The sequence below is a fragment of the Chrysochloris asiatica genome, unplaced genomic scaffold, assembly GCF_000296735.1.
Source record: "Chrysochloris asiatica unplaced genomic scaffold, ChrAsi1.0 scaffold00162, whole genome shotgun sequence".
Lineage (NCBI taxonomy): Eukaryota > Metazoa > Chordata > Mammalia > Afrosoricida > Chrysochloridae > Chrysochloris > Chrysochloris asiatica.
This window is the reverse complement of record NW_006408680.1, coordinates 6,212,835-6,226,068: the sequence shown is the minus strand read 5'-3', so window position 1 is coordinate 6,226,068 and position 13,234 is coordinate 6,212,835. Positions and strand designations below refer to the sequence as shown.

Here is a 13,234-nt window from a genome sequence, read left to right as displayed (position 1 = left end):
GTGCCATCGAGTCGGAAGCGACTCATAGCGACCCTGTACAGGGTTTCCAAGGCTGTAAATCTTTACGGGAGCAGAAAGCCTCATCTTTCTCCCACAGAACAGCGGGTAGTTTGGAACTGCTGACCTTGAGGTTAGCAGCACCATTCTTCCTGCACATCACAGAGGCAGACCTGAGGAGCTCCTACTCGGCAGAGCACCAGCTCATGAGGACAAGCTCAGTGCCCAGACCTGCGCCTACCGCCAGCCCCTCCAGTCATGCCTCTGGCAGCACACTGGTGACACACACAGGCCTCACAGAGAGGAGACTGTGGGGACACACTGGGTCCCGCCCAGGGCCGCAGGCTGGCAGTCATCTCCTGAGGCCCGCAGCTCCCCTGAGGAATGCAGGAGTAGGTTCGTGCACAGGCCAAGGGACCACATGGGCCCCACTGCTCCCGTTGGAGGATGGGCTCCACTAGGGGCGGTGGAAGGAACAGCATGGACGGAGGCTCAACCGAATGACATGCACACGGCACAGAGAGTCCAGGGCATCGAGAAGGCCTGCGGTACTGCCCCTCCAGGCCACCGCGGAGGAGAGGACTTATGTTCTGGACGGACGGACAGTCTGAAAAGGGGACGCGCCACCACTAAGATCCCACCCTGACTTAGCACTCCTCAGCCGGCAGGAACACACCACTTGGCACTGAATACAGTGAGTTCTGCAAATACGGCAGGAAGGAAACCAGGCCCCACAGAGCTGGCAACCAGACCTGCGTGTCCATGTGGACACCCACCTCACAGATGAAGAACTAGAGCTCGGCTCAGCTCAGCTCCCCACCTCACACACCGCGGAGTGCCACACAGGCATCCGGAGCTTCGCCGACCTGGCCCAGACCCTAGTGGAGGGTGCTGCCCGGAGGTCCACTGCAGTAAGTAGCGTGCACACGGGCCATGTCCCCCAGGAGTGCCGAGTGTGCAGTCATACCTGTGTGCGGTTCTGCATAGGACATGAAGTGGGAGGAGAACCTGCTCTCAGCAAACTCCACCTGCACCCAGACACCTGCTTCCATAGCACGGTGCTCACCCACTCAGGTCCCGACATCGGCAGACCAAATGCGTCTCACATCCTGGCCCGGGGTAGGGGCTCAGGCTAAACTGACCATGTCACCTCATTTAAGATGTTATTCTAAAGCAAAACCCATCCTTAATCAACATCACAATTGGAAATCTAGTTACCTAATCCAAGTGAGCCAATTTTGTCGCTGACCAATTTCAGGTCTTTCAAAACTGTGTTTCCCCTTTGACCTGTGAACAGAAAGTAAGAGTATTCAGTGGGTACTTGCAACATGGGGTCTTTCTACGCAAGCATGAGGCGTCTATCACATGACAGAAAACACAGTGACTAAAACTAAGGAAGGCCACAAATGAACAAAGCACTGCTTAACTTAACGTGAGACGGACACTAAGGACTGACAGGGACCCACGGGATTGAGAAGCACTGCCCCATGGGTTCCAGCACTGCAGACTGCTGCAGCCTTCTCTCATGGAGCGGCGGGTGGGTTCGAACCACCGATCATTCCATCAGCAGCTGAGCCTTTAATGATTGCACCACCAGAGCGCCTCTAACTCATGCACCCCAATTGTTGGACCACAAGCAAAACCCCTCTTTCTTGGAACACAAACATCAAAATCCTTCTTACCCAACAAGGAGACACCATGTTCTACAAGAACCCCAAAAGGATGAGTTCAGAGAATAATAGTTCTCACCCACTTTTCTTTTCCTTTGGAAGTCTGAATTTTGTTTCAATTGAACCATATTTGGTAACTGCTCCCCTCACCCAGTGTGTTCCCTACACAGGGTTAGGGTGACCCTGACGGGAAGCCAGGGTTCTGCCTGTGGGGGTGGAGCAACCACAAAAAAGCTACGAGCAGGTCAGCAGACACACGGCTGGTTTCCTGTCCCATCAGTTCAAGGTGCCCCACAAACTCTTGGAATGGCATCCTGTAGCCCCAAAGAGGCTAAAAATCGCAGCAGAATTATGCCAAATGCCAAGTCAAGATTTCCTATTGGAGGAGACTGTCTGGGAACAGACACTGCTCATTAAACCCTGGGTGGCTCTCATGCCCCATGATTGCACGCCACACACATGCATGCAGGGGCGAAGCCAGGCTGTGTAACTCTGTGCCGTCCAGGGCATCATCTCTACAGAAATGTGTGTCCGACCCAAATCCCTGAACAGCACGCTGAGAGGGCTAACCAAAGCTGATGGGAAATCAGCAAGAAAGGACAATGGACCTGCTCCCGGAGATTTCTGAAACCCCCAGCATATTACCGGTCCCACAAGGACTCCTGAAGTCACAGATCCTCTGAGTCAAACTTAAGACAATGAGCAGAACTTAAAGACCACTTAGGCTACCTTAGTGTCCAACAGATGGTTTGAAAATCACAACATAGCGAGAGAGATCAATGAAAAAGGATTTAAACAGCACTGAAGACAGAATGCAAGATGGTAAACACACACTATGACCACAACTTTTTTTTAAAAGGAAATTTAAAAATACAGAAATACAATATGCAGGTGCTTCAAAAAGTTGGTGGGAAATGGAATGAAAAGAGAATGGAATTTCCCACGATGTTTTGAAGCCCCCCTAGTATTAAGAGGTGCTCTTTCTCTCAAGGTAAAATCACGGTCCTGGGCCAATGGACAAAAGGGTCCCACCTGAGGGGCTGCCAGGCACTTACTGTCCGAGTCTTTTAAGGACGGGGCTCCCACCAGGGAGCTGAGCCCACTCTTCAAAGGCGGTGCATCCGAGAGTGAGGACAGGCTCCCTGCCGGCTTGCTGGGTTCACTTCTCCTAACAGAAAAGAGCACAGTTAACGTGATGTCGCTTCTGTGTGCCCCCCTCAGTCCCTTTATCAACACTACGATTCTGTGATGCTACTGTGAACAGATCTGACTTCTGAATTTCATGTACGGGTTCCTCACATTCCGGACAGTCATCTTGAGCCCGGCAACCTTGGTTTTTTTAAATCACCCCAGAAGAATTTTGGGCATATTTTGGTATTCCTTAGGCTTTTCTACCTTCAGCAGGATGTCATCTATAAATAAAGACAGTGCTTCATGTTCTGTGATCTGGGGTAGACTGCCTCGCTGGAACTGTGCCCTAGTGATCAGAGCGGTGGGGTGGGGGCATCCTTTTCTTCTGATTTAGGCGGTCTGTTGTCCCCCTCAACGCAGACATCAGCAGACACCTCTACCAGATTTGGAAACATCCTCTATCCCTCGCTAACATCTTATCACGGATGGGTGCTGGATGATGTCAAATGATTTTCTGTGCCAATCCCAGCAACCCTGGTACTTCTGTCCTCTACCTTAATCGTGGTGCGTCATCTTTCTGCATGCTCTGACCGCCCCTTTCCCCAGCCACAGGCACCATGCTCAGTGCTCTCTCTGATGGGAACTTTTCCTTCTCGCTCGCCATTACCATTCCTGACATAATTGGCAGCCAGGCCTTCACTTCAAATACTGTGGTGTTGTTGTTGTCAGGTGCCATCGAGTCGGAAGCGACTCATAGCGACCCCATGCACAGCAGAATGAAACAATGTCCGATCCTGGGCCAACCTCACTACCGCTGCCACACTTGACGCCATCAATGATGTCACCTGGCTGATCCATCTCGTTGGAGGTCTTCCTCTTTTTCTCTGACCCTCCATCTTACCAAGCATGACATCCTTCTCCAGCGACTGTTCCCTCTGGACAATATGTCCAAAGTATGAGAGACGAAGTTTGGCCATCCTAGCCTCCAAGGAGTACTCTGGCTGCTTGCTTCCAAAACAGATCTATTGGTTCTTTTGGCAGTCCATGACACTTTCAGTATTCTCCTTCAACACCACAATTCAAAGGCATCAATTCTTCTACGATCTTCCTTATTCAATGTCCAGCTTTCGCATCCATATGAGGTTATTGAAAACACAACGGCCTGGGTCAGGCGCACCTTAGTCCTCAAGCTGACATCTCTGCTCTTCAATACTTTAAAAAGTTCCTGTGCAGCAGATTTGCCCAGTGCAATACGTCGTCTGATCTCTTGACTGCTGCTTCCGCGAGTGTTGATAGTTGATCCAAGAAGAATGAAGTCTTTGACAACCTCAATCTCTTCTCCATTGATAAGAATGCTGTTTATTGGTCCAGTGGTGAGGATTTTTGTTTTCTTTACATTGAGTTGTAATCCATATGTAAGGCTGTGCTCTTTGATCTTCATCAGTAAATATTTTAAGCCCTCTTCACTTTCAGCAAGCATACTGTGGTGTGGGACTAGTAATTTCTTCTTCCAGCATCAGCTCTGGCAGCTTGGCTTTCTGGGAAGCGCTGCATTTCATCGCAATGATCCATCGAGCAGAAATAAGCATGCTTATCGTGAGCGTTCAACTTTCTGAGAAATCAGCAGTGCCATCCTTTCCTTCACTCTCGGTTTTCCCCGTCTGCGTGTCTTCTCTGAGCGTCTATATGTGTTTCAATCCTACCTGGGAGCCCTCACTGACTTTCTCTACTGTTTCTGTCAGTGGTATCTGCCCTACTCTTTGATCAGTTCCCTCTGTCTGCTCCCCACCGAGTTTCCCTTCCTCGTTTGGTTTGTAGGGGTAGATGCTCAGGTTATTTAAGACCTTCCTTCCTTCCCCTCCACCGGTAGCTTTAACTGCACAGTTTGTTTTCATTCTGAATCAGCTGAAAGTACTTTCTACTAACCCTATGCTTTCTCCTCGGGCCCACTGGTTACTGACGAGTGGCCCATTTACCTTGCAAATAGCAGTGAGTTGTCCGGTCTCTCTCTGCTGCTGTTTCTAACTCCATCCCACTGAGCTCCCAGACCCGGTCCACCCCGGAACAAGGGCCTCGCGTTCACATGAACAGACTGCACATTTGGCTATTGGCTCAAACCTGAGCTTGTGAAGAAAGCCATTTTACAGCCTCAAAGACCATCTGAACCATTCCCTGGAGTTGCATGCCACGTGCTTCTTCCCATGGCTGAGTCCCTCTGAGCCTTGTCAGCAACCATCAACCAACACCCAGGGACCCTCTGCCTTCTCCTCTGACATCTGGCCTGAGGACTGTGTCCTCGGCAGACTCTCTTCTACACCCCACGCTCCACCACACCTCACCCCATAAGACTGTGTGTCTGCAGAGCTCTGTCTGCTCAGGACGCTCCCCAGCCCTCGTCCCTCAACTGCTCAGAGCATGGCCCCCCATTCCTGCCTCTCGTCTGCCATGTCGACTGTCTTCACCAACAGCATCAGTCCTCATCACCTCCTCTCCACTTGGGGGCCCTGCAGCCCTGCACCCCCCACCCAGGCGGCACCATCCTGTCTCCAGCCTAGAAGCTTCTCTGCTGGCCTCATGTCTGTCAGAATTAACTCTGTACTCCTGCCCAGGAACTCCCTCTGGTCAGCAGAACCAAGCACGATGTGGCCTGAGGTGGTCACCCGCACTGCACAGAAGCCCCTCCATCTCCTCCTTCCCAATGACTCAGCTTCGGCACCCCCACCTGCCCACAGCCTCCCACTCCTCTCTGCAGCCCTCAGTGCAGCCAACGGCTCTCCCACCTTCGTCTTATTCAACTGAAAGCCCGCAGGAGCCCTGACATCAATGCTGTCTCTAACCCCGACTCCGGATATACCCAGAAACCTCCCATTTCTCACCACTTCCCTCCTGGTCTCCCCCAGGACCCCTGCCCACCCACGGCAGCCAAGGTGGTCCTCTCACATCCAAGGCCCAGCCTCTGCAGCTCTTCCATGTGCCCTGTGCCACTTCTCCCCTGACGAGGCCTCTGCCAGAGTTCTCTACACCCAGATGTCTGCACGGCCGCAGGCTTAGTCCGACGCCCCTCCTGCTCTCTCCTCCAGACACTCACTGGCTTCCACCCGACAGACAGGACGTGTTCATTCTATTCTGTGCATCCTCCAATATGGCAACTTGAAGCATGAATTCTCCCCTGAGATCTTTCAGCCTGAGAAATGCTGAGCGTAGTCTGCCTTTTGGTTTTCTAATTCCAGATCTTTCTTAGCACACTGCATTATAATACTTCTTTATTTTTCTCTAGTCAAAATCTTCGTTCGGCGATTTTACTTCATCAATTTGTCTGTTAGCTTTAGCTTCTCTATGTCTAAGAGCAAGTTTGCAAGTCTCTTCTGATGTCCATTTTGGTCTTTTCTTTCTTTCCAGTCTTTTTAGCAACCTACTTATTTCTTCATTCACAATGTTCCTGATGTCAGCACACATCCTATCTGGTCTTCTGTCCTTACTGTTCAATGTGTAAATCAAACGACATAACGCATTGGGCAATCTACTGTAAAAGTCCTCTATGAAGTGTTAAAAACCAAAGACATGACGTCAAGAACTAAGGTGTGCCTGACCTCATATGCATTGAAAACTGAACAATGATTAAGAAAAAGTGGAGAAGAATCGATGCACTTAAAGTACAGTGTTGATGAATATTAAATACACCATGTCACTTTCAGAAGAATGAGCAGATTGGTCTTGAATGAAGTACACCCACAATGCTACTGAGAAGCAGTCTGTCTCACGTACTTGAAACATATTATTAAGCGGGATCAGTCTCTGGAGAAGGACATCATGCTTGGTAAAGTAGAGGATCAGTAGAAAAAGAGGAGGCCCCTCAACAAGAGGGACTGCCGTGTGGCTGTATCAATGGGCTCAAACACAACACTTGTGAGGATGACCCAGGATGGACAGGGTTTTGTCCTGTTGTACACAGGGTCACCATGAGTTGGCACTAACTCAGTGGCATCCAACAATTCCATACAGAGGAAGGGAAAGTGCTTTAATAACCAGGCCAATGGACTAATGAACCACACAAACATCAGTCCCCCAAACTGTTAAATTTAGTAACTCCCACCTCTGAAGGTGTTTCCTGATGGGGTCTGGGTAAGAGGTGGCAGGAGGAGATACTGATAGGATGGCATTGTGAATGACTGTTAACAGTTCATCATGGCTGTGAAAACTTGGAACCCTAATGTGGGTATATAAAACGAGCCAACTCAGAAGCAGGAAGGAGAAATCTCACTACCGTCAAAGAGGAGGAGCCAGGAGTGGAGGGTGTCCTTAGAACCCCGAGACTCCTAGGCATTGAACTCCTGGACCCAGGGACAGAGAGCTGTGACCCGGGAGGAGGGGCAGAGGAGCAGCAAGCAAGAGCCCGAGCCCGAGCCGGGGACTCCCAGCCCCACGGAGCCAGTGAAGCTGAGAGACTCTGGGCAGAAGGCTTGTAGAGCAGGGCACCTCCAGGCACTGGAGTCGGGAGCTAGAGGCTTATGGTGGAGTGGTGTGTCCTGTGGGCACTGGTCAGCAGCTGACTGGACCCAGGTGCCCTGAGCATCTCTGTAAGCTGTTGACTTCCCAGATAAAGCACATAACTGTGAATGTGGTGTGGCCACTGCAATGTCGGGTATCAAAGTCCACAGAGAAGTAGACACAGCGCTGTGGGAGGACTGGTCAGGTGGAGACTGCTTGCAAGCCTCAGACCACGGCCCTTCATCACCACTGAGGTTTGCAAGTGAAGTCACCCCGAATGCTCCAATTTCAACCAAACATGAGACAGGTCTGTAGTACCAGCCGTGAGAGGCCAACAAGATAGCACTGACCCAAGGACAACGCTCAGAAGGGGGGGCAGGGAGGAAATCCAGGGAGGATGAGGGATGCCACACTACAGGCTGGCAGTCAGTGACCTGAAACACACTGGGTCTGACCCGCTGATTGGAAAACAGATTCATCAGTCACGATGTAAAGTTAAAAAAGGAGAGAATGTCAGCTCCTAGGGGCAAAGAGGGTTCTTGGCACACGGTGATCGCGGGACTGAGGCAACTGGCGGGACCCAGAATGATGCCCTGTGGGCCTCCAACTCCAGAGCGCCATGGGTGGGCACATTCGATCCGTTCTTCCTGTGGCTGTGTGCCCATCACCTCAGCACGGTCCCCTTCAACAGGTAAGTGATGCCTCCTGATGACGAGTTCCAAAGAGGTCAGCAGGACACCATTCGGGTTCGATCCAGGGGTTCCCCGGCTGATTTCCGAGGTACACCGGTAAGCCTTTCTTCCTAGTGTGTCTGAGTCTGTCCACCCTGGGAGAGCTTGCTCGTATCTGAGACACAGTGACGTGCAGGCCACCCGAGGACAGATGGACGGGTGGTGGCAATACAGACAGGAGTTCTGAAATAATTCATGTCTTTGAAAGAGAAGGCTCTAAAAACACTAACTCAGATCTTTGAACTTGAGTTTAAAACACAAAATAAAATGATGAAGAAAAATCATCTTTCTATATGTCCATTTAGTACACTAGTTCAAAGCCACCAGCCACTCACCAACCGTACGTTTTTTCCGGTTTAGGGATGGGGTCATCAAAGAAAGAGTCTCCCTCCCCGTCGTCTCCATCGGGACAGAGACCAGTTCTATCACTGTCATCAGCAGGCTTTGGGGTCAAGAGCGAGCCAATCTTGGCCTCCTGGGCCCGCAGGTGGCCACGGCTGCTCCTGCTGGTGGCTTCCGATACGGAGACACTTGTATCACTTTGGCTGGTCTCACTGGGTTTCTAGGAAAAGAACCGAGAAACCAGAAGGGGAGTGTTATCATGACTAAGAACCGAGCTGATCTGAGCACAGGGAACATCCAGCCGTCTCACAAGACACCCAGCGAGCACCCCTGGATCATCACTCTCATGTGGCTCCCTAACATGGACACTGACGCAAGGGGAGGCCAGGAGCTGACGCTCAGTCCTTTACTTCCCCAGATAGCAAGCGGCTTCCCAGTGCCTACTCCACGGAGCGACAGCACCTATGTCCTCTCATACAGGAGAGGACAATCCTACTAAAAAGGAGGGACATCACTTCAGATAAAAGTATCAATTTTCTATCCAGTGTCAAACATTCACACGCAGAAAATCTTCTGAGTAAAACAACGACCACAAATCAGATTCTCGGGGCAACACTCTCCCTCCCCCACTTCCCATGCTGAACCAAGTTACAAAATTCTCACGTGCGCTTCCTCCCTGGGTCCTCCCCACTGATGAGGTGATGTTAGTGGAAACATCGGGTGTGTTTTTTTGTTTGCAGGAAGGACTCATCTACACAACAGCCTAATTTTCCCTTTAGATAGGAGGATCCAGCCCATGGTGCCTGTACACTGTACACGGTTTCCTGAGCTTTCTTTACCTCTTCACCCAGAGCAGAAAGCCTCATCTTTCTCCTCTGGCGGGACTGACCCGTGGACCTTGCGGTTTGCAGTCAAGTGCTTATAGTATGAAGCCACCGCGCTAGATAACCTATGTCAGTAACAACACCACAACAAATGATGACAGACTAATAGCAGCTAGCTCCCATTTATCCAACGGGTTACCTCACAGACTCCTCAGAGTGACCCTACAGTAGTGGGTTTCTGTGGTTGTTAAGTCCTGTCGAGTAAGTTCCAACTCACAGCGACCTTGTATAGGGTTTCCAAGGAGCGGCTGTTGAACTTGAACCATGGACCTTGTGGTTCAAACTGATCTCACGGTGCAGTGTTGGTGTCGACCCCATACAGGGCTTCCAAGGAGCAGCTAGTGGGTGCCGAAGCCTGTACATCTTTATGCGAGTCGACGACAGCCTCACCTTTCTCCTGCTGAACAGATGATGGTTTTGAACCACCGACCTTTCACTTAGCAGCCGAGGGCTAACCTACTGCATGACCAGGGCCCCTTTAAGGATAGGCCAAGTCCACTGCCATCAAGTCAGTTCTGAGCCGTAATGACCCTCTAGGACAGAGAACTGCCCCCACAGGGCTTCCAAAACTACAACCTTTACAGACGCAGACTGACTGCCAGCTCTGTCGCCAACGTTTCGATCTGCAGCTGACCGCCCAGGCCACTGCAGCAGCACTAAATTCCCTTGGATGGCCTTCAAGACTGACCCTCCTTACAGTAAAGTCCAGTCCATTTCTGCATTCATGAAAGCCCACCATCTCGCAGTGAGAGTCCTTTTCCGGTAGTCCAACAGTGACTTAGCATGAAGATGTCCCAAAAAGCCTGAAAACAAGACCCTTTTACCAAACTAAAGGCTGCATCTGCATCCTTCCTAACAAGGGAAACTGCAAAGCCAGAGAAATCTTCACGTCTCATTGCAACTCTCCCTGCTCTGCCCTGCCAAAAAGTCAGTTTCCAGGTGAGTTATTAATGAATTGCTTGTAGAAGAAATTTGACAACTGTAATAGACACACATATATTTAGAATGCTTGCTTTAATCACCTACCAAGTAATACTACGAAATTCTACAACAACAGATTTTATGCCCTTTCCAAAAGCTCTGTTTCTCTAGAGAAAGTCTATAACTTACAGCTGAACAACAGAACCATGCGCTTCTGGCTTTGAAATCAGATGGGAAGACGCCCCTGGGCTGCCATTCGGCCCCATGACCAGCACCCTCCCTCTCAGTTAAGCAGAACTAGTTCATGCAACTGGGCTGTCTGGGAAGATTTCAAGTCTGGAATCGTAGGTGGCGACGATAGAGAGGCTCTGGACATGTTAATAGGAGGGACCAGTCCCCTAGAGAAGGACATTAGCTAGGTAAAGTGAAGGGTCAGCAAAAAAAAGAGGAAGAGCCCCCAGCATGGCAGCAATCGGCTGAAACGTCCAAACAGTTGTGAGTCCGGCTCAGGACCAGACAGTGTTTCAGGCTGTTGCACGAGGGGTTAGGACATGAGTCGGAAGCACCAAACACCCACCACCCACCAAGGCTCACAGCGCAGGCTAGACAACAGCAAAAGGTTACTTGGTGGGACTGTTCATTCATTCACAAAGCTGGGTGGGCTGATTTGGAAAGTTATGAGGAGACTGCTAAAGACGCAGACATAAACACCAGCCGCCTGCACCCCCCCACCCCACCCCAGACCCTAACACAGACTAAGTCAACGTAAAGTTGGTCTGACCCTCGAATTTTAGAAGCAAGGAATAATAAATTCAAAAGTGGGTTATTTTTAAATTTGAAACAAAGTACTTCAACCAGTACGTATTTGTTTTAAAACACTTGAAAATTATCAAAAGAAACATCTTCCATGTTATGCTTACAGTGGTAAGATATACTTTATTCTAGTTATGAGAAGAAAAAGTGCAAAACATCTACTTCCCTGCCCCATTTTCCTAATTGAGTGGGTAAGTCCTAAATCGGTAGGTGCAGCCAAGTCTGTCAGAGTTCGTTTGATGGTTATTTCTCCCTCTCCCCCTGACAATCAGGACATGTTTGGAAAAACAGAATACGATGAAATAAAGTAAATTCTTACACATGGTACTTTGGAAGTCAGAAAGTGTTAACACGCATTTCAAAATTGTTAACTAAGAATTGTCCTCTTCGTTCATGTGTACCCACTTGTAGTGCATTTCTTCTGTCTTTTCTATTGTGTCTCAACATCGACAATAAAAACAATTATAGTTTCTAGTTTTCAGCCATTTAAATAACTCACATTCTACTCTAATAGCACACACCTGTGTTTGTTTGCCAACCACTGCCCACCTCCCACCCTGGAGGCAGTTTTGTAAAGGGGCTATATATACTAAGTTTGACATTTTGTTTTTCTTTTTCAGCAATATGCACAAACATTTAGCACAGATGTGCAGGAGCGGGAAGTAAGAGGGTCAGAGGCTTTAGAACGAGAAAAGAAGCATCTTGGGTTCAGACACAGTAAGAAGAGCCAAGGGCCCAGCCACTGCCCCCCCACCCACCCCCGGCCCTGGGTCTGTGGGGTCCCTGCAGGGTGCTATGGGCACGAGTGCAGCCCAGTCAAGGTACAGAGCTGGTGAACGTGTGACTGGGAGCCAGGCGGTGTGGCTTTACACACAGCATAAAACCTGCCTCATCCCTGGCTTTCCAGACACGTGCAAACTTGTGCAAATTGCCTCGATGTGTTTCAAGCCATACCTCCACTTAAACTGCACAAAGTAACACTCCAAGAAACAAGGCCACTTTAATCTCAACATACAACACACACATTCAAAGCCCAGGGCGCTGTGAGTGCCTCTGAGCAGACCCTGCCACACGTGGCACCCACCGGGTCTGGCGTCTAGCTGCCCACAATAAGGAACACAGCAAGTCTCCCTCCAGCTGCGCTCCAGGCTGAAGGGTGGCAGGTGAGGGCAGGAGAAAACGACAGGAGTGTGCGGGGTAAGCATCACCAAACTAGAGCTGCTCGGACAGCAAACACAGCACTCTACGTGGTCAGTAAGCACTGGACGCAGGACGCTCACAGAACTGAAAGCCAGGCCACTCCGCCTTCCTCAGGATAGAGAGCTCCAGGCATCAGGAAGCACCACTGGGGAGGGAGCAAAGGCAGCAGAGGCGGCAGCGGGCTGGGAGGCCCTGAGCCGTGTCCACCACAGGCACGTGGAGGCCAGGGCTTAACCTGCAGCTTCTCCCAGGGGCCTCATCCAGTGTCCTCTGATACAGACACTCATGTTGAGAATACGATAGGGAAACAAAGCATTTACACTCAAAGTGCTTCTGGCCCCCAAAGCAGGAAATCCTCAACGTGAAAATGGCAGGACTACTAAAATACAACAGGGAGACTGCGAGCTAGACAAGAACCGAAAGTCCCGCTTTTGTTTGTGTAGCGGGGAGGCTGCACCCTGTAAGGGGACGGCCGGGCCATATATGGGGGGAAGCCAGGTCCTATAGTAAGAGGCCAGACCGTGTAGGGGGAAGCAGGGCTGTATAGGGAGGCGCAGGCCCGGCCCTGTAGGAGCGGCCCGCTGCTCTGTCCCTGGCAGGGCTCTGAGGTCACTTGGCAGCCTTGTACTCTCATGCATTTTACCTTTTCACCAGACTTCTCCCCGCTTCTCTTCTTTTTACCTTGTCCTTTATACCTTGGTATCTGAGCATGAGAATAAAATGACATTTTACCACAAAATAGAAATCTTAAAAAACTAAACCCATAACCAAATTATTAAAGTCTTACTAAAATTGTTCATAAAAATGGAAACTCTACTGTGTTCTTTGGGGCCATTTTTTGTCCCTGCTCAACTCTCTTCCCCCACGGGTCCGCCTCTCGTCTCCTTTGGTTCCCAGCAGTGGTCTAGTGGGACGTGGCCTCGGTATCCAGCATCACCTCAATCATCATGCTGAGGCCTGAGTGGCTTCACCCTCAGAAGCCCACAGGGGTTGGGGGAGCGGCCTCCTAAGAGCCCTCCTGCTCGCTGTTGGCTCTCAAGACCAAGAAGATCCGTCA

The 13,234-nt window shown here is 50.3% G+C and overlaps 1 protein-coding gene across 2 annotated transcripts in view; it reads right to left on the bottom strand.

Annotated features, from left to right (window-relative positions):
* Nucleotides 1-13,234, bottom strand: part of FGFR1OP (FGFR1 oncogene partner) — a 34,892-nt gene that overhangs the window by 5,576 nt on the left and 16,082 nt on the right. The window contains exons 7-10 of one of the 2 annotated variants that reach the window (XM_006871181.1): nt 12,821-12,880; nt 8,353-8,579; nt 2,723-2,835; nt 1,216-1,284 (exon numbers count right to left, since the gene is read on the bottom strand). In XM_006871181.1, coding sequence (XP_006871243.1) covers nt 1,216-1,284; nt 2,723-2,835; nt 8,353-8,579; nt 12,821-12,880 — 469 coding nt within the window. The remainder of the gene's footprint in view (nt 1-1,215; nt 1,285-2,722; nt 2,836-8,352; nt 8,580-12,820; nt 12,881-13,234) is intronic. The other variant, XM_006871182.1, reaches the window with a different exon arrangement.